General features: G+C 41.3%; 1 protein-coding gene across 1 annotated transcript; it reads right to left on the bottom strand.

Moving 5' to 3' along the window:
* Window positions 1-17,618: 17,618 nt before the first annotated feature.
* Window positions 17,619-20,259, bottom strand: LOC133832754 (uncharacterized). The gene is made up of 5 exons (XM_062263061.1): window positions 19,892-20,259; window positions 19,639-19,806; window positions 19,075-19,301; window positions 18,321-18,493; window positions 17,619-17,798 (listed from the first exon to the last, which is right to left on the bottom strand). The coding sequence occupies exons 1-5, from the start codon at window positions 20,257-20,259 to the stop codon at window positions 17,619-17,621; spliced, it is 1,116 nt and encodes a 371-aa protein (XP_062119045.1).
* Between the last annotated feature and the right edge of the window lie 309 nt (window positions 20,260-20,568).

Genomic DNA, 20,568 nt, shown 5'->3' with positions numbered 1-20,568 from the left:
TTATGACATTGACGGCCAAAGCACTGAATGCAATGACCCCTGAGGAGAAGAATGTCAAGAATCTCGTCACTCCAGAGAACCTTAGGATGAAGAGATCCACACCCTCCGTAGTACTGTGGAGCTGAAATAGTAGGAAGTGACTGAGTTGATTGTTAGGATAACCCAGATGGAGGGGAAACTTGCCGATCAGCTCCAACAGTCTGAAGCTGAGAAAGAGAAGCTGATTGCTGACATGGAACAATTGCGCAAGGACGCTCTTGTCGAGAAGGAGCAAGAGATCAAAGATGCCTGGGATAAGGCTCAAGAGGAGTATTCAGAGACAGCTTTCTCTTGCTTCTACTTGATCTAGAAGTCCAACAAAGATCTAAACTTGGATTTCCTTCCCGAGAAGACGCGAGTGAAGGAGCTGAGGAAGTGTCTAGCTCAAGAGGCTGCCGAGGCTCAGGGTAGTCTTTCAGATGGTACTCCTCGCCCAAGCTAGTCTTCTTTTGGTATTTTACTCTGTCTTTCCTTTCATACCATTGGTGGGGCACCTTGTACTTAACAATCTTTACATATGACATTTTATGCCTTTATGATTTTTTGTTATGAGTACCCAGTGTATTGATTGAAATTTTTTATTTCCATTCCTTACTAACTCATAACCCTCATTGGTCTAGGTATCAGTATACTCTGAACACATGTATTTCACATTCCATACTAACTTACTCTTTTACGTTTTTCCTGGTAACAACCATGGTAATGTGAGTAGTATGATACTACACCAAGTACCATGAACAAAACAGGTTGACCACCCTATGGGTGATAGGCCGACCACCCTATAGGGTTGATAATATGACCGACCACCCTATAAGGGACTTGGATAGGAGTCTCCCTAGCAATGCCTTTTTTTGTTTTTGTTTTTTGCATTTTCGGAACATATGTTGAACAAATGTCCTAGAAAAACTTGAGCTTGCTTAGTACTTAAGGTCATACCCTCATTGCTCGTGTATACACCAATCGATATGTAATATATGCCCCCCAAGTGATCATGGGTTTAAAAGCCTTGGTCACTTGCTACTTGGGCATGCCTTTCTTCGAGCATTTAGACACATAGTACTATCCTTTTCATCCAATGATGCAAGCAACAAATGCTTGTCCCTCATTGGTAGTCGGGTGATGGTTTCATACTCAGTAGTAATGATACCTATACACGGATGCATATTGTGTAGCAAGTGTCGATCGCGATCTACATAATTTCTTGTGTACGCATTATAATGATTGTAGATAGAAGTGTCTAAGTTGGACCAACTGGGTCTAGATGGGCTAATCGAGCATGTAAAAAGTCTTAGATCAAATTATTGATCGGTCCCTCAAGGACCAGATTCGATTATGATCCGATGACGGCGACTGGTCTTCAGACTAGTCTTTTTTTTGATCGTATGGGTTGATAGGTTCCTCAAGAACTAGGATCGAACGTGATGAAATAATGGTGACTGGTCCTCAGACCAATCGCTTTTATTGATCGTATAGGTCGATAGGTCCCTCAAGAACCAAGATCGAACATGATCAAATAAGTTGGTGACAAGGTCTTTAGAACAGTCTCTTGTTTGGATCGTATGGGTCGATAAGCTTCTAAAGAACCAAGATCGAACATGATCCGTAAATTTGGCGACAAGGTCCTTGGACCTGTCTCTCATTTGGATCGTATGGGTCGATAGGTTCCTCAAGAACTAAGATCGAACATGATCTGATAACTTGATGACAAGGTCCTAGGACCTGTCTCTCTTTTGGATCGTATGGGTTGATAGGTCCCTTAAGGACCAGAATAGAACATGATCTGATAACTTGACGACAAGATACTAGGACTTGTCTCTCGTTTGGATCGTATGGATCGATAGGCTCCTTAAGAACAAAGATCAAACTTGATCCATAATTTGGCGACAAGGTCCTTGGACCAGCCTCTCCTTTGGATCTTATGGGTCGATAGGCTCCCCAAGAACCAAGATCGAACATGATCAAATAGTTTGCTGACAAGGTCCTCAGACTAGTCTCTCATTTGGATCTTATGGGTCAATAGGCTCCTCAAGAACCAAGATCGAACATGATCCATTAATTTGGCGACAAGGTTCTTGGACCGGTTTCTCATTTGGATCATACGGGTTGATAGTCTCCTCAAGAACCAAGATCGAACATGATCCATAAATTTGTCGACAAGGTCCTAGGACCTTTCTCTCTATTGGATCATATGGGTTGATAAGCTCCTCAAGAACCAAGATCGAACATGATCCGATGGGTTTGATAGGTCTAAAGGCAAGTCCTTCGTTGAAAGAAATTTAAAGAACTAAGAGAAACTTAAGAAATTAAATTCATTCACACAATGACTGTTACATAGATAATTAAAAAATAATACATTTGCAAATTAAAACTTGTGTTGCTACTGAAAAACTTCATTAATAGTACCGACGGAGGTGTTCACCATTCCAGTATTTTTTTATTAGTTCTCCATTCAGTCGAGCTATCTTGTACGTCCTTGGTGGGATCACCTCCTCCACAAGGTATGACCCTTCCCAGTTAGGTCCTAGTACCGCTGCTATAGTGTCCTTAGTGTTTAGGAACACCCTCCTGAGTACTAAATCCCCAACTTGGAATTCTTGATCTTTCCCTCTTGAGTTGAAGTATCTGGCCACTTTTTGTTGATGTGCTGCTACTTTGAGACTTGCCTTTTCTCATCTTTCTTCGATTAAATTAAGCGACTCTTCTATTAGTTGATGGTTCCTCCCTTGATCGTATGTCTCCCGTCTATGTGATGAGGGAGTGAGTTCAATTGGCAACATGGCTTCATACCCAAATCCCTAAGAGAATGGCGTATGCCCTGTCACCATTCGTGCCATTGTTCGATGTGACCATAGGGCCTCCAGAAGTAATTCTGGCCAGGCTCCTTTGAATTGTTCAAGACGTTTCTTCAGAGTGTCTTTGATAGTCTTGTTCACTGCTTCTACTTGTCCATTAACTTGGGCCATTAACTTGGGGGTGTGCTACCGAGGAAAAGCTGTTTGTGATTCCATGCCTCGTACAAAAGTCGGTGAACATATCACTGTCGAATTGAGTCCCATTGTCAGAGACTATCTTCCTTGGTAGGCCAAATCGACATATGATATTATTCACAACAAAGTCTAAGACTTTCTTCGAGGTTATGGTGGCGAGCGGTTCTGCTTCATTCCATTTGGTGAAGTAGTCCACGGCTACAATAGAAAAGTGGACTCCTCCCCTTCCCATAGGTAGCTTTCCGATTAGGTCGATTCCCCATACAGCAAAGGGCCAAGGGCTTTGCATCTGTGTTGGTTTGTTAGGTGCCACCTGGGGTATCTTGGAGAACATTTGGCACTTGTGGAATCTTCTGACATACTCCATCGAGTCTTCATTCATCATCGGCCAGAAGTATCCTTGTCTTAGGATTTTCTTTGATAGGCTCTACACCCTAACATGATCTCCACAAAACCCCTCGTGTACCTTGATCATTAACAGCTTTGACTGGTCGGGTGTAACACACCTTAGCAGTGGTAGGGAGTACCCTTGTCGGTACAGTACCCCTTCAACTGTCATATATCCTCCAGCTTGTCTCACCAACTTCCTTGCTTTGTTCTGATCACTAGGTACCACTCCTTGGTTGAGATAGTTAATAATAGGGGTCATCCATGTATATCCTAACTCAACAGGTAGTGCCCCTTGCTCAGTTATGCTTCTTTCCACCAAGTATTTGACAAGAACGACATTCAGGGTGTCTGCATCTTTTGCACTGACAAGCTTGGCTAAGGCATCGACATTGGCATTCTGCTCTCTCAGGACTTGTATAATTAAGTATTTCTTGAACTATGCCAACAAGTCCTTCACCTTGTTCAGGTATTGCACCATCCTAAGTCCTTTGGCTTGATACTCCCCTAGTACCTGGTACACCACTAGCTAGGAATCACTGAATATCTCTAGGGACTGTGCATGTACATCCCAAGACAAGTGTAATCCTGCTAATAATGCCTCGTATTCAGCCTTGTTTTCTAAATCGTTGAATCCAAATCTGAGAGCGCAATGAATTTGATGATTCTCCAGAGTGATCAGTATGATTCCTACACTTGAGTTGTGTTCATTGGATGCTCCATCAACATATAGCTTCCATACAGGAGTATCTCCTTCCTTCTCGGTATCTCCATTCTCCGATTGGTAGGAAGGGTCTTCAAGGTTGGTGCCTTCGACTATGAAGTTTTCCAATGGTTGTCCTTTTAACGTCGTCTTCGAATGAAAAGTGATATCAAACTGTCCTGGTTCCACGACCCACTTGAGTAATTGTCCCGAGGCCTTTGGTTTCTGAAGAACTTGTCTCAGTGGTTGATCTGTCAGGACTTGGATTGAGTGAGCTTGGAAATATGGACACAACTTTCGAGAGGAAATTACTAAATAGTAGGCTAGCTTTTCAAGAGGGGGATACCTAGACTCCGCACCTACTAGCCTTTTACTGATATAGTACACAGGGTGTTGTACCATGTTCTATTATTTTACCAAAGCAGCGCTGATTGCATGCTCAGTGATTGCCAAATAGATGAATAATACTTCACCATATATTGGCTTTGCTAGGACGGGAGATTACGCGAGATACTCCTTTAAGGCTTGGAAATCTTTCTCGCACTCCTCAGTCCATTGGATCTTCTTGCTGCTCCTCAGTAGGTTAAAGAAGGGGACACACTTGTCTGTTGACTTCGATATGAACCTACTTAGTGCAACTACTCTCCTTGTTAAGCTTTGCACTTCTTTGACTGTGGTAAGTGACTTCATGTCGATCAATTCTTTGATCTTCCCAGGGTTAGCCTCGATTCTATGTGAATTGACTATGTGTCCGAGAAACTTATCAAAACCAACTCCAAATGAGCACTTGAGAGGGTTTAACTTCATGGTATACTTTCTAATTCTTGAAAATCATTCCTCCAAGTCTCGAACATGCCCTCCAGCTTCTTTTGACTTGACCAACATGTCATCGACGTATACCTCCATATTTTTTCCTATCAAGTCGCGGAACATGCCATTCACTAAACGCTAGTAGGTGGCTCCTGCGTCCTCCAAGACGAATGGCATCACCTTATAACTATACAATCCCTTATCTGTCTGAAAGCTGATATGTTCCTCATCGGGAGGGTGCATACTTATTTTATTATACCTAGAATATGCTTCCATGAATGAGAGTATTTCATGTCCTGCAGTTGCATTGACTAGTTGGTCTATTATGGGTAGTGGGAAGCAGTCTTTAGGGTAGGCCTTGTTCAGATATGTGAAGTCCATGCATGTTCTCCACTTCCCGTTTGGTTTTGGGACCAGCACAGGGTTCGATACCTAATCTGGGTAGTAGGCCTCCCTTACAAAACCGTTTTCCTTGAGCCGCTCGACCACCTCCTTCATGGCTTGAGATCGATCTTTGTCAAGCAGTCTCCTCTTTTGTTGCACTGGTGGGTAGCTCTTGTCTATATTGAGGACATGGCTTATCACGGATGGAGAAATTACCATGTCCTTATGTGACCAGGCAAAGACGTCCTGGTTCTTCTTCAAAAATTTTACCAACCGTGCCTTAATTTCCACCTTTAGCTCCTTCCCGACTTTGATTACTCTAGTCGGGTCCTCCAAATGTAGTAGGACTTTATCAAGATCTTCGACTGGTCGTACCCCCATGACGTCATCCCTAAAGCAAGTATCGATGTCGTTTCCCTCGCTTTGGGACACTTGCTATAGTAACAAATTTTCGTTAAAAGGAGCCCTCGGCTCCAGTAGAGTGTTTCTTTCAATGTCAACTTCCATGTTGACAACCTCATTGGTTCCTTCATTCTCTTTGCAGCAGGTTACTATCATGTTGTTTACGCATGGTCCTTTCTTTTCCTTTACCACTGACGCATTATAGCATTCTTCTGCCTCCCTTTGGTTACCTTGTACGCATCCTTGCCCTAACCTTGTGGGGAACTTCAAAGATAGATGCCAGATCAATATTGCTGCGTGTAACGCCATCAGGAGGGGTCTCCCAAGCACTACATTGTAAGCTGATGATAAATATACCACCAAGAACTTTGTCATCACAGTCTCATGCTTGGGGGCATCCCTCACCGTGACCGGTAGTTTGATAGTTCCTGCTGGTGCTAGGCATTCTCCTGTGAACCCATATATCACTTGGGAACACGGTGTCAGGTCTTTGACTGTGAGCTTCATCTTCTCGAGGGATGATTTGTAGATGATATCTACTGAGCTTCCCGTATCCACCAAGCATCTCTTCACTTGGGCATTGACGATTTGAATGGTAAGGACAAGAGGGTCATTGCGGGGGTATCTCACGTGCCTGGCATCATCCTCTGTAAAAGTGAGAGTTTCACTTTCATACTTTGGATTTTTTGGAGATCGCTCCTCGACTACCATACATTGGGAAGACTCCCCTACCTCATGTATGAGGGTCCTTGCATATCAGTCACGAGCATTGTTACTATTGCATGCTATGTGGGGCCCTCCACATATGGTATCCAGTATGAAGTCTACAGCCGCCGGCTCCAGTGGTGGACTCCTCTGCCTTCAGAATTATGGATTCCTGCTTGGGGTTTCGTTCTTGCCTCGGTACCTCAAGAGTTTTCCTGATCGGAGAAGAAACTTTATCTCATCCTTCAATTGTTTGCACTCATTTGTGTCGTGCCCATTATCATTATGGAAACGACAAAACTTATTCTTGTCCCTCTTTCCTTCTGAACGCAAGGATGGTGGCTTTCGATATGGTACCTCCTGGTATGTTGCCAAGTAAATCTCAGCCCTTGATGTAGTCAGGACGGTATAATTGGTGAACCTAGGCTGGTAGGGGTGATGCTTAGGTTGTTTGTCGGCGGGTGCTCACTTAGCTTTCTTTTCTCCACCCTGCTTGGCCCCTGAGGTAATCCTCTTCTTACTGCTGCCCCCACTACCGCACTGAGGGTTTGCGCCCTTCTTATCTGCCTTGACAGTGGTCGGATGGTTTATGCCTTTTGCCTCATTCATGATAGCATCATCTATCTTCATGTATTTGTCGGCTCGGTCTAGGAACTCTTGCAAGGTGTTGATAGGGTTCCTGTGTATACTATCTCACAAGGGACTACGATAAATTATTCCTACCGAGATGGCAATGAACTTCCCTTCCTCTCCTACCTTGGATTATCGATTTTCCTCTCTCATGAATCTTTGAATGTAGTCTTTCAGGGATTCATCTTTCCCTTACTTGATGTCAGCTAACTGATTGGCATAAACTGGTTTAATCCGTCCGACACTGAAGACCTTACAGAATTCCTTCTTGAACTGCTCACAGGAAGTGATGGATCCAGGTTTAAATTTCCAATACCAATCATGAGTTGAGTCAGAGAGAGTGGTAGGGAATACCCTGCACCTATAATCATGCTCCACGACGAGTAACTCCATCTGATCCTCGAACTTCCCAATGTGTCATATTGGGTCCTCCTTCCTAGTGTATGTAGGAAGTTTTGGGGTCTTGTATTTCAGTGGTGGTTGGGCAGCTCGAATCTCGACACTGAAAGTTCTTCCACTTCTATGAGCCAGCTCGATATCTGAAGGTTTCTTTGTTAGACCCTGAACAACCATAATGATTGCATCTATTTAAGCCTGCACTGCTGGTGGGATAACTGCTCTAGGTGGGGTAGATGTCCTTAGTACCCCCTCCTGAACGCTGGTCCTCCTGTTGATGACCTTCCTCAAATCCTGAGGTTGCGCATCTTTCCCCAGCCTATTGAACACATTATTGGTGTTATTCATCAGTTCCTTTCCCTTGCGAGACTGAGGGTGTAGGGGTGGTAGGCCTCCCTTGCCCCTGTCGGTGCGACCCTACCCCTGAACCTCTTCTCCTACATGACTTTGAGACTTTGAGTGGCCATTTCCATTTCTGTCACGCCTTTCAGATGTTTGACCTTCATCTCCTGCGTTGTTTCGTCTGTCCCCCTGGGAGGGGGCCTTTGGGTTGGTAATACTCCTACTCTGAGATGAAGTGTTATTCTTCTTAGTCATAAAGGAGGCAGTCTTGGACTATGCCTCTTCATCCTGTCTCTGGGAAAGTGGTTCTGAGAGTGTCCTTGGGGTCCTACTCTTTCCCTAGGACTCTCTGTTATTGCTGTCTCGCATTCCTATTGCTTTGGCATGAGCCTCCCTCACCTCTAGAGCAATGGCTTCAATGTTAACTCGTGCTAACTGAGTAGCTGCCTCCGAGGCCACATCAGCCTCCTGGTGTCTCCGGTCAGCTTCCTGCCCCCTTTGGATCATTATCTGGACCTGCTCATCTATCTCCCGTCGTTTCCGTTCCATAGTCGGCCTCTGAAGGACAATTTTTGCAGCAAAGGCCTCCTACCTTGCCAGAAATTGCACCATCTCGTCCTGGTGAGTGTCCTGTGGATCTTCCGCATCAGGTTGATCTACAACCTCCTCCTAAGGTTCATTAATAGGATCTACGGGATCCTGGGTGGTGGAATCCCTGGGAGCAGTCTTCTTTGTCTGACTGGATTTTGGAGGCATCGTAAAAATAATGAAAGTGTGTTTCTTGATTTCGTACTCTCAATGAAAGCACCAAAATGTTGACCTATGAAATTGGCCAATGTTCGCATGTACAGTATACGAACCCTTTTGAATGAAATAAATATAATAAATGACAGAGTACAAATTTCTTAAACAAACACCAGAAATTTTATAGTGGTTCAGCCCTGTTCTGATGAACAATAATAACCTAATCCACTTAGCTTTTAGTATTGAATCACTCGAAAATTACACTGAGGAACAAAAGCCTTCACTCGTTCTAATTTTCCCAGAATTTCTCCCCAAATATCCTTCAGATCTCAAAAATTTCAAAAAAAGCGATCCTCTGAAATGAAGCCCTAGGTCCTTTATTTATAGTACCCAGGGGCTGTTAGATGACAAGTAATATTGGGATCATGGTTTGGTACACGATTATCAGGTAGTGGAGATACGTGTCCACCTCCCCTTGATTATGAGATCGTGGGTCTTCTCATTGTTTCTCTAGATCGTGGTGCAAAATGCACGATAGAAATCTCTGGGAAGATGTTAAGTCTCTGTTGGTATACGGGACTTAGATGCTAGGCCCGATGACCCGAGCTTGGGTGCTAGGCCTGTGACCTTCTGGGTGCTGGACCTGTTGATCCTCTGGGTGCTAGGCCTGTGATCTTTTGGGTGTTAGGCCTGTTGATCTCAGTTTGAACGAGAGTGAGTATTTTCTTAGTGAAGTGTACTTGGGGGTTTAGGCCGACCACCCAAGTGGTTCTTGAGAATGACAGGCCGACCACCCTAGGGGTTGGGGTCAGGCCGACCACCCCTAGGGTCCTTGGGCATATTGGGGTCGACCACCCCTGTGGTAGGGGTTAGGCCGACCACTCCTAGGGGCTCTTGGACACACTGGGGCTGACCACCCCTGGGGTAGGGGTCAGGCCGACCACCCCTTGGGCTCTTGGGCCTGCTTAGGCCGACCACCCCTAGGGGGTTTAGGCTTGGTCGACTTCCCTATAGGTCTTGGACCTATCTTTTTTTCCCATTGGTCTTTTCTCAATACTTCGTCATTTTTCCCTGATTTGTGATGTCGCGTGTTGCATTCTCATTCGCCACGTCATCCTCGTATTTTTTAGGGATAACGACAAGTTTTATGGAACATAAAAGTTGTAATAAGAAGTTAAAGTTTAGTGCCACTGTTTTGAAAATGCAAATGAGAATGTAAGTAAGTGTAATAGTTAGGCTCATAATGGCAGCCCAATACTTTGGGCTAGGTTTTAGTGAACTAATTATATTGTTTTCCATGTTCTCATTTTTATTTCTCCTCCATATAAGTTATTGTTATATGAATTGACACCACAGTGTGTGACCGTCTTAACTATTGAGCCCGACGAGGCAACAATGGTATAAGATTTTTAATGCGCCCTAATGTGGTGATGGCTTGCCAGAGGAGAACCCATGGGATTTTATATTATATGTGTAACAACCCTGCATGCATTGGCCTAATCAAATAGTGTGACCAATATTAAGGGGCCAAAAATTTAAAAAGAAGTTGTGTATGCACATTGACATGGGGTAATCATTAGCATTGCATGCATTACTTTACTTACTGAGCTTTAAGCTCACAATTATCTTGTGTTGCAGGTAAAGAAAGAAATGAGTGAATGGCCAAGAAGATTTGAAGCATGGTCCTGACCCTGATTTGTACATATGAACATATTGACCTTATGTAGGTTATTTCAATTTATCAGTGTGTATGTTTGTAATAAAGTGTGAGGTTATGTTTTGAAAACAAATTGAGTTATTTAATATTTATCTATAATATGCTTGAGACACACTTTATGTTTATAAAAATAATGTGAAATAAGTTTTATATATAAAAAATATATATCCACACTTCCGTTAAAGTAATTATAATATAGTTTAAAACGTAACATCTCAAACATGGTTTTAATTCAAATAAGTGAGGGTGTTACAACCAATATGTCTATCCACATCAGTAATTTGAATCTAGACTACTCACATCCCGTATGCTTAGTAAATTGTACTAGTAGCCATTCATTAAAGTTTCGTTACTTTAATATTGTAAAGTTCCCTAATTCTATTATTTTATAAAACGTCACTCAACTAATAGATAATAGAAAATACCACTTTAAGGAAAAACTCAGCGAGGCCTTGATAAAACATGCAAGTTTGGGCCCAATAGTTGAAAATAAAATAATGTGTCTTTATGCAATATTTAGAAAAATTAAGTCCCACTGACATAATTGAAAATAAAATTCATAACATAAGTTCTTTAAATCTCTGCGCTCATATTGATCGTTTGTTCGTTCATAGGAAACCCCCACGCCATACATACTCAGACATCGAAATCCTCACATCACAGCACATGCCAGAGAAAAACCCTATTATTTACCTGAAAGGGGGAAAGTAAGGGGGGTGAGCTAAAAGCCCAATAAGGAAGTACATCAATACAACAATATCAAAGAAAACACAAGAAGAACATGTATCATAAATCAGGGCAATACATAAAATCATCATAATCATACTCCATAATCATAAATGAAATCATAGTCATACATCATAACATACTCTTTGTGATCATGGAACCTTTGTTGTCCATGTCACATCTTGAGGTAACTAGTATAACATAGGCTGGTAAAACTTCCTCTGAAAGGTAAACAAGATCTCAGGTCCTTGAATAATCTTGACACGTCCACCCTTTGAGTTACGTCATATCCATAGTAACTCCTTTGTTGCACTGCTTTCAGGACGCTAGCAACCTTTTTCTTTTCATTGATCATACAAGCACATGTAATACAGTTCCCATCAAAACATAGAAATTATATATTTCATAACACTTGTCTTATCATGGCATATCAAACATAACACTTTCACATCCATAGTGCTTTATTTCTTGTAACATACAAGCCTTACCATTTCATAGCATAAAACATAAAAAATTCTATCTAACTTCCTGACCTCAAGTCCGAGCAAAGGAAAGTGTGAAAATGTCACAACGAGCCTATAATCACAATCAAGCGTTTGTCTCTTAAAAATACTCATGCCCAAAAAACATACCCCATGTGTGCATGAGCTATGTACACGTGGCACAAGTTGCACTACAATTGCAAACATACAATATTTTCACATAAAATCAAAAAAGAATAATACTTATTCTACCTATTAATCCTTCATGGTTACAAAGTAAAAGTCATGTGTTTGAACAATAGACATATATTTGAACGTAAAAATACATTTGCATGTAACATGCATACGTGGGAGCATTCTTAAAATTCAACGTTTAAAATCAATAATTTCTACATGTTTATTTCTTGCATTTTCTAAAAATTCAGCAACATACTTTATTTACCATTTAATTATTTCTGTAACCACACAATTGTCATACAAATAAAATATTTAATTTTTATAAGATAATTCATTTAGCCCTTTAATTTCTCATGAAATAATAATTCCATCTATTATTTAATAGATTTTAAAAATTGTAACAAAATTTGTAGTTACTTATAATGACTAAATAATTTTCTTATTTTCTTTTAGAAAAATAAATTTACTTATAAAAAAAACTGCATATTTACAAATGTAAAAATACATAAATAAATTGTGGAAAAATTACATTTTTCATATATAAAATCTAAGACTTAATATATTGGAGTGTATGTTTTACTTGTCTTAATGAAAAGACATTTCTCTTAATAAACCAAAATTTCAAGCAAGCTAATTATTTGTTTAAAATCACAAAATGAATTTAAACCATATTCTTTTCACATTTCAAATAAAAAATAATCTGCATATAAATATAAGTGTGAGAATACGTATTTAAATTTTGAAAATATCACATTTATCATATTCATAGCTTAAGCTTTAATTTATTTGATACACTTGTTTTACTTATCTCATTTAAAAGACACTTTCTTCTTATTAACCAAAATTTTACAGCAACTATTTTATTTAATTAAAATCACACACTTGAATCATCCACCATATTTTCTTTCATAAAATATGCTAAGTTGTATGTAAAGGAGATTGTGTGACTCCATGGGGCTCCGAGGTCGATAGTGTCCGACAGGGACCCCACCTTCACCTCTATGTTTTGGGAGAGTCTGTAGGAGGCTATGGGCACACAGTTGAGATTTAGTACAACTTAACATCCTCAGACGGATGGACAATCTGAGGGGACGATTCAAATACTAGCGGATATGTTGCAGGTCTGTGTGCTGGAATTTGGGGGATCTTGGAGTAAGTATCTCCCTTTGATTGAGTTTTCTTATAATAACAACTATCAGGTGACTATCAGGAGCATAGAGTTTCAAGTCGGTGATCATGTGTTTCTCAGAGTTTCTCCTTTGAGAGGAGTGAAACCGTTTGGAGTGTGAGACCAGCTAAGTCCTAGATTTGTTGGCCCCTTTGAGATCCTGGAACGAGTTGGAGAGGCGGCATACAGATTAGCTAAGCCTCCAGCTTTATCAGGGGTTCAAAACGTATTTCATGTGTCTATGCTCTAGAAGTACGTATCATATTCTAAACATGTGCTGATTTATGAAAACCTAGAGTTGGATCAAGATTTGTCCTATGAGGAGAAATCGGTTAAGATCCTAGATTGAAAGGATAAAGTATTGCGGAATAAGACCATTGCCTTAGTGAAAGTGATATGGAGAAACAACAAGGTAGAATAGCCAACTTGGGAGCTTGAGTATGATATGCGGGATCAATATCCCAAACTATTCAGGTAAATTTCGAGGACTAAATTTCCGTAAGGAGGGGATAGTTGTAACACCCCAAATTTGCTAATAAGGCTTAGTGCCTTGATTAGTGTGCGAGAGGACAATAATTGATTTAATTGTATTATTACATGATTAATTGCGATATATGTGCATCAGTACTTAATTACTTGAGTTATAATATAATGCGAATACATGTGCATGTTTAGGTGAATTAAGTCTGCATGTGGACCTATTCTTGTTAAGAAGGGCATGTTTGTAATTTTTGACCCATTGAGGGTATATATATGTGTGTGTAATGTTTGTGATATGAGTAAGAACACAATATCGTGGAGCTATATCTGAGATGTGTGGTCCAAGATAGTCCTAGGGAGCAGATTAGCAAAATAGTAACAACGGGGTTAGATACCCGACTCGGGGTGAGCCTAGGGGTATTTTGGGAACTTGGCGTGTATTTGGGATGTACCGGGTCAATGGTAGTTATTTAGCGATTATTTGGGTATGTCAAGATTAATTTGGGATTTATAGGAATACTCGAAGAATTAGCAGGAATGTAGCAAATGGCGAATTTACCCTTGGTGGTATTAAAGGGCTAGAATTGATCTTAGGAGTCTAGAACTAAGCATAATTAACTTTGTCTCTCAGCCCTTCCTATTTCTCTTTCTCGTGTAACACTCTCCCTCTCTAAGGTTTGGAGGTTTTGGTGAAACTTTTGGGGAATTTGCTCAGGAATTGAGGATTTGAGGCTCGGAACTTAGGGAAATCAAGCTAGGAGGAAGTCTGAGGTAGCTGAGGGTCGAATTCTCGGATTGAGGTAAGGTTTTATTATGAATTCTTGGTAGCTTTCAGCTGTAAGTTAAAGGTTTTTGTTTAGGTTTAAACCTTATGCTGGTTTGTGGATTTTGGTGAGATTATTGAATAGTTTTTGGGATAATTAAATTGGTTATGTGGTATTGATGTAAATTCTAGATTGAATTCTGGGTTTAGGTTTTGATTTGGGTGGATTTCAGTGGAATTGGCTCAGAAAATGCAGGGGGAATTCTGGGTTGCAGGGTTGCCTCGCAACGTTGTTCTTGAGCACCGTGGCCCACATGAACCTAGCAGGCCTAGGGGGTCTTTGAAATTGCCCAGGCACTATGACATAGGATAGGGCGCGTCGCGGCCTATGTCCCCCAGGTGAGAGACTCGAGCTCTCTTACTTGAGGAGGGCCGCAGCTCCCAGACGAAGGCCGCGACTCAAATAGAAAATAGTGGCCAATTAGGGGTTTTGGGCTCATGAACTCAAACTTAGGGGCTCCGGAAGGATTTTACTATTCAGTTTAGTAGGATTCGAGGTCCCAGAGGCTTGTATATTGTTCCAAAGGCTTTAAATCAATTTAGATTGTGATGGTTATTTATTATTATGTTGTGACAAGGTTTTACTGCTAAAGCTCGGATTTAGGGATCGTTCTCGGGATCGCAATATACGATCAGCTGGGGACTCAGGTAAGAAACTATTTGTGCTCGTAGAGTAGGGCATGGCCCGATTATATGTGTTTAGTGTTGTGTATGAATGTTTATAATTGTTATGCCATGTTTGTGTGTTTATGACTGATCGGTAAAGGCTACGATCAGCTAAGGCTGCGATCGGCAAAGGTTGGGAACAACAACACGCATGTTGAATGTAGGCCAAATGGCAACAAGCATGCTGAATGCAAGCGGCCATGGCATTGCCGTCTAGGGTGTTGTACTCACCCATTCGGTGAAGACCATGAACTTGGTTCCTGGTAAAGCACCTTGGTTGGCATAGGCCGCTATGTGAATAGTCAGTTGTCTCTGTTTTAAGTTATGCATTTACTGGAATGAATTGTTCTATGCTATGTGTGTGGAGTTTTCTTACTGGGCCTTGGCTCATGGGTGCTCTATGGTGTAGGAAATGGCTAGGGAAAGGCCGACCAAGCATGATTTGGAGAGCATGGAGTGACGCATACATGTTTGGCCTACCTGGCCGCCACGATTGGGGTAGTTTGAGGAGCACTGTGCAAACATTTGATTTTGTCGCTTAGGTCAACTGTACCCTAACTTTTGAGTTGTAAATATATTTTAAAACAATATTTTGGGATCCCAATGTAACACTTTTATAATTTAAATGAATCTCCAAACTTTTATACCCAAATCTTATTTAAATGAGTCTTTATTTAAATTAATCATACTTTTTGATCTAGAACCTCGATTATCGAGCTAATGGCACATTTTAAAATCACATGGTAGTAGTGTGTTACAATAATAAAATAAAGCACAAAATTAATTAAACAAAAGAAAAAAATTGGTGCGCTACAATATACCCTTCTTAAAAGGAATTTCATCCCAAAATTCTTTTTATTAAATAACTCAGGGTATCTTTCTCTCATGTCTTCCTCTAGCTCCCTTGTTGCTTAACTTTCCGTGATATTCTTCCACAGGACCTTAACTAATGGAATCCTTTTGTATCTCAGTTCCTTGATTCCCTTTTCGATGATGTGCTATGGCTGTTCATCACAACTCAAGTCCTGCTTCAGCTGTAATGGATCATAACTTAGAACATGAGAGGGATCTGACACGTACTTATGCAACATCAAGATATGAAAGATGTTATACGTTTTGGATAGTGCTGGGGGCAGTGCTAAATGGCACGCAACTCGCCCTAATCTGTCCAAAATATCAAATGGACCTATAAATCTCGGGCTCAATTTTCCTTTCTTCCCAAAATGCATAACACCTTTCATTGGCGAAACTCTCAAGAAGACAAACTTGCCTACTGAAAACTCGATGTCCCTTCTCTTAAGGTCTACGTAGCTCTTTTTCCTACTTTGAGCAGTACGCATCCTTTGGAAAATTTTCTCAATTGCCACACTGGCTTCCCTAACCGCCTCGGGGCCTAATTTTTTCTTCTCTCTAACCTCATCCCAGTGCAAGGGTGATCTACATTTGCGCCCATAAAACTTCTCATATGGAGCCATCCCAATAGTGGACTAATAGCTATTTTTATAGGAGAACTCCATCAGGGGTAGATATTGACTCTAGGATTCTTAAAAGTCAAACACACAACATTTCAACATATCTTCTAGAATCTAAATACTCATCTCAGACTGCCCATCGGTCTGGGGACGAAAAGCGGTACCGAACTTTAACCTTGTACCCAAAGCTTTCTGTAATCCCTTCCAAAAGTTTGATGTGTAATCGACTTTGGAACCCATGAAGTCTCACTATGCCGCTCACGTACAACTCTGCATACTGGTCCGCCGAGGAGGTGGTCTTAACTAGTAGAAAATGGGCGGATTTAGTGAGCTTATCCACTATTACCCAAGTAGAATCATGCTGTTTTGTGGTCGTAACTAACCCTACCAAAAAATCTATCGCTATGTCTTCCCACTTCCATTCTGGAACATAAAGTGGTTGAAGTAGCCTGACTCGCCTTTGGTGTTCTGCTTTGACTTGCTGACATGTCAAACACTTGGCAACAAACTCTGCTACATCTTTCTTCATTACAGGCCACCAATACAACGCCTTAAGGTCTTGGTACATCTGTCGACCCTGGATGTATGTGCCTCTTTCATAATACTTTCTTTAACCTCATCATTTTTAGGCAAATAGATCCTATCCTTATATCACAACAATCCATCGTTAGACATAGTGAAGTCACCACTACCACCTTCTTGTACCAAAGCCTCTTGCTTCCTTAGAGCTTCATCGACTTTATGCTCTTCTCTAATCTATTCAAATAGGGAGGACTATAGAGTGAGGTTTGCTAGGCCTCTTGTTACGAACTCAATACAGGCATTTATAATCTCTTTCTATAGAGGTGTCTCTACCGTGCTTAAAGCTTAGATACTCCCATGTCATGGTGTAATGCCCCGCATCACTATGGCTACTTCTTGGAATGATGATTGACCCTACAAACCAACACGAGTTTTTCTAGCGTGCTTTATCCTCACTCGCATGCTTCCTGGGAAAAATTCCCAAGAGGTCACCCATCATAAGATTACTCCAGGTCAAGCACGCTTAACTTTGGAGTTCTCAAGTGATGGGCTACCGACGAGAAGATTCATCTTGTTGGCATAGGTAGTACCCATCAATCTATTTAAGCCATCTTCAACTATGGAGTTCCATACCTACACAGTCTTAGAATCATAACACTTGACCTTCCCCAGGCGATGTGGGATTGCACAACTTTTACCCGGTCTTTCCCCCTGCGGATCATGAGATTCTGACTGTCACACCTCGCCTAACCAATGCATCGGTCACTACATTGGCCTTGCCTGGGTGATATAAAATTTTACAATCATAGTCCTTTACTAATTCTAACCACCTCTGTTGCCTCATATTCAGCTCATTCTAAGTGAAGAAGTACTTCTGAATTTTGTGATCGATGTAAATTTCAAACTTATCCCCATAAAAGTGATGTTTCCATATTTTCAGTGTGAACACCACTACGGCTAACTCAAGATCATGGGTAGGATACTGTTGCACATATTCCTTGAGCTGCCTTGAAGCATAGGCCATCACTTTCCCATTCTGCATCAACACACAACCTAAGCCATTATTAGATCCATCATAATACACCACAAACTTTCTGCCCTCTGTGGGAACACAAAGGATAGTTGTTGAGATTAACTTATCCTTCGTAGTCTAAAAGCTTTCTTCACACTTCTCTGTCCATTTTAACTTTTGGTGCTTGTAGGTTAAGTTGGTCAAGGGTATTACAAATTTTGAAAAACCCTCAACAAACTTCCAGTAATAACCTTCTAAACCTAAGAAGATTCGAACCTTTGAGGAATTCTTGGGTTAGGGCTAGTCTCTAATGGCCTTGATCTTTGCTGGATCAAGTGCTATTCCATTCTTGGACATTATATGCCCCATGAAGGTCACTTATTCCAACCAAAATTCACACTTAGAGAACTTTGCATATAATTGATGCTCTCGTAGTCTATTTAGCGTCAACCTCAGGTGCTTCTCATGCTCTTCCTTAGTCTTTGAGTAGATAAGGATGCCATCTATAAACACTACTACGAACTTATCCAAGTAGTCCTTAAATACTTTGTTCATCATGTCCATGAATGCCGTCGAGGCATTAGTAAGTCCAAAAGACATCACTAGAAACTCATAATGCCTATAGCGAGTTCTGAAAGCCGTTTTAGGAATATCTCTTTCCTTTACTTTCAGCTGATGGTACTCAGATCGTAGATCAATCTTTGAGAACACTGCTGCCCCTTGTAGTTGATAAAAAAAAGGTCATTTATCCTAGGCAAATGATATTTGTTCTTAATTGTGACCTTATTGAGTTCTTAGTAATCGATGCACATTCTCATGCTTCCATCCTTATTTTTCACAAACAAGATTAATGCCCCCCATGGAAAATGACTAGGTTGTATGAACCCCTTGTCCAACAATTCCTCTAGCTGGGTCTTGAGTTCCTTCAACTCTACAGGTGCCATTAGGTAGGGTGCTTTAGATATTGGTGCTGTTTCTGGTGCAATTTCGATTGCAAATTTGATTTCTCTATTCGGGGGTATTCCTGGTAAATCTCTAGGAAACACTTCATGAAATTCACACACAATGTGGACATCTTATAGTTTCAACTCCGTCTCCTTAGATTTATCCACCACACTTGCCAGATATGTTGAACACCCATGCTGCATCATGTTTTGAGCTGCTAGTGCCGTTATAATAGGCATACGAAATCCTGCCACTTCTCCCTTAAAAGAAAAAATTTCTCCTTCTTCCTGCTTAAATTCTACGGTCTTTTGCCGACAATATATCATTGATCCATATTTGCCTAACTAATACATGCCAAGTATAGCATCATAGTCTAGTATGTCTAACTCTATGAGGTCTGTTGGGCACTCTCTGCCCTCAACTATTATAGAAGCTGACTGTAACCATCTAGTTGACGACATAATGTAACCTGATGGTAACATGGTACCAAAACTACGCTCAAACAGTTTACAAGGCAATCCCAGTTTATCAATTACATTCATAGCAACATATGAGTGAGTTGCTCCAGAATCAATAAGAACTCTACATGTCATACTAGAAATAGGTTGTTGTTAATGCAAAGACCCTTGCTGGCACTAGGTTGTTGTTATTGCCCTGCCCTGCTTTCCACTATGAGTAATCCTTCTTCAGATGGCTTGTCTGACCACACTTGTAACACTTGTTGGTGCCAGCCTGACATTCTCTCAAATGTCGATGCGAACATTTAGGGTAGCTGGGGCATTCAACTTTGTTGTCATGGTGGTTTATGCGGTTACGGTCATTGTTGTTACTGCTACAGTTTTTGTGGTGGTTATGATTTTTTTGGTTATTGCCATTCGTGGTCGATGGTCTAGGCCTCTTGTCATTGCCATTGTTCTACCTTTCATGGGCCTTCCTCTTATTGCCCTCATGGAAGCCCTTTTTTCTGTTGGCCTCCCTTCTTGCAACATTATCCTTCCATATACGGTCCTCCAAGTACTCCGCTTCAAGTGCCTTACCCAAAACTTCAGCATCACTAACCACTTCAGCACTAGTCATCTTTACATCTCTAAAATCATTAGCTTAAGTCCTCTCATAAACCTTGAAACTACATGGCTTCGGTTGGTACTATTTCAGGTGTAAACCTAGCCAACCTGTCAAAATTCTGTGCGTAGTCAGTAACAGAAAGTTTCCCTTGAACCAATGTCATGAACTTGTCCACCGTGGTTGCCAATACAGTTGAACTATAGTACTTCTTTCCAAATGCTTGAACTAAATCTTCCCAGGTCATAGTGTTCAAGTCACGAGTTTGCTTCACAACATCCCACCATATTCTTGCGTCCATCTTGAGTAGGTGAGTTACATATGAAACCCTTTGATGATCGTTCAGCTCCATGTGGTCAAAGATAGCTTCTACTGACTTCAACCAATCTTCTACTACCATAGGGTAAACTTTCCCTTCAAAACTAGGTGGGGCTTGCTTCCTGAAACACTCATAGACTGGCTCAAATCCATAACCCATAGGCAGTGGTGTGACTGGAGGCTCAGGCTATGCCACCGGTACCTGGGGCACTTGGGGTACTTGTCTGGCTTGAGCCAACTCCTTGTCCCTTTGCCTCAACTGTTCCCTCAGTCTTGCTATTTCTGAAGCCAAATCCACAGGCGGTGCAGCTGGGGCTGCTGGTTGGGCTGGTGGCATTCTTAGATTAGGGGTTTCTACATCGTTGGGACTTGCAGAGGCTCCTCTTCCTTGGCCTCTTCCTCTTCCCCTGCCTCCTCTTGTTCCTTTTCCTCTTGTCAACATTATGAAATTCTAAGGCACCAAAATAAA

Source organism: Humulus lupulus, chromosome 4 (assembly GCF_963169125.1).
Source record: "Humulus lupulus chromosome 4, drHumLupu1.1, whole genome shotgun sequence".
In the NCBI taxonomy this organism is placed as follows: Eukaryota; Viridiplantae; Streptophyta; class Magnoliopsida; order Rosales; family Cannabaceae; genus Humulus; species Humulus lupulus.
The sequence above is the reverse complement of the archived record's forward strand: the minus strand, read 5'-3'. Positions and strand labels throughout refer to the sequence as shown.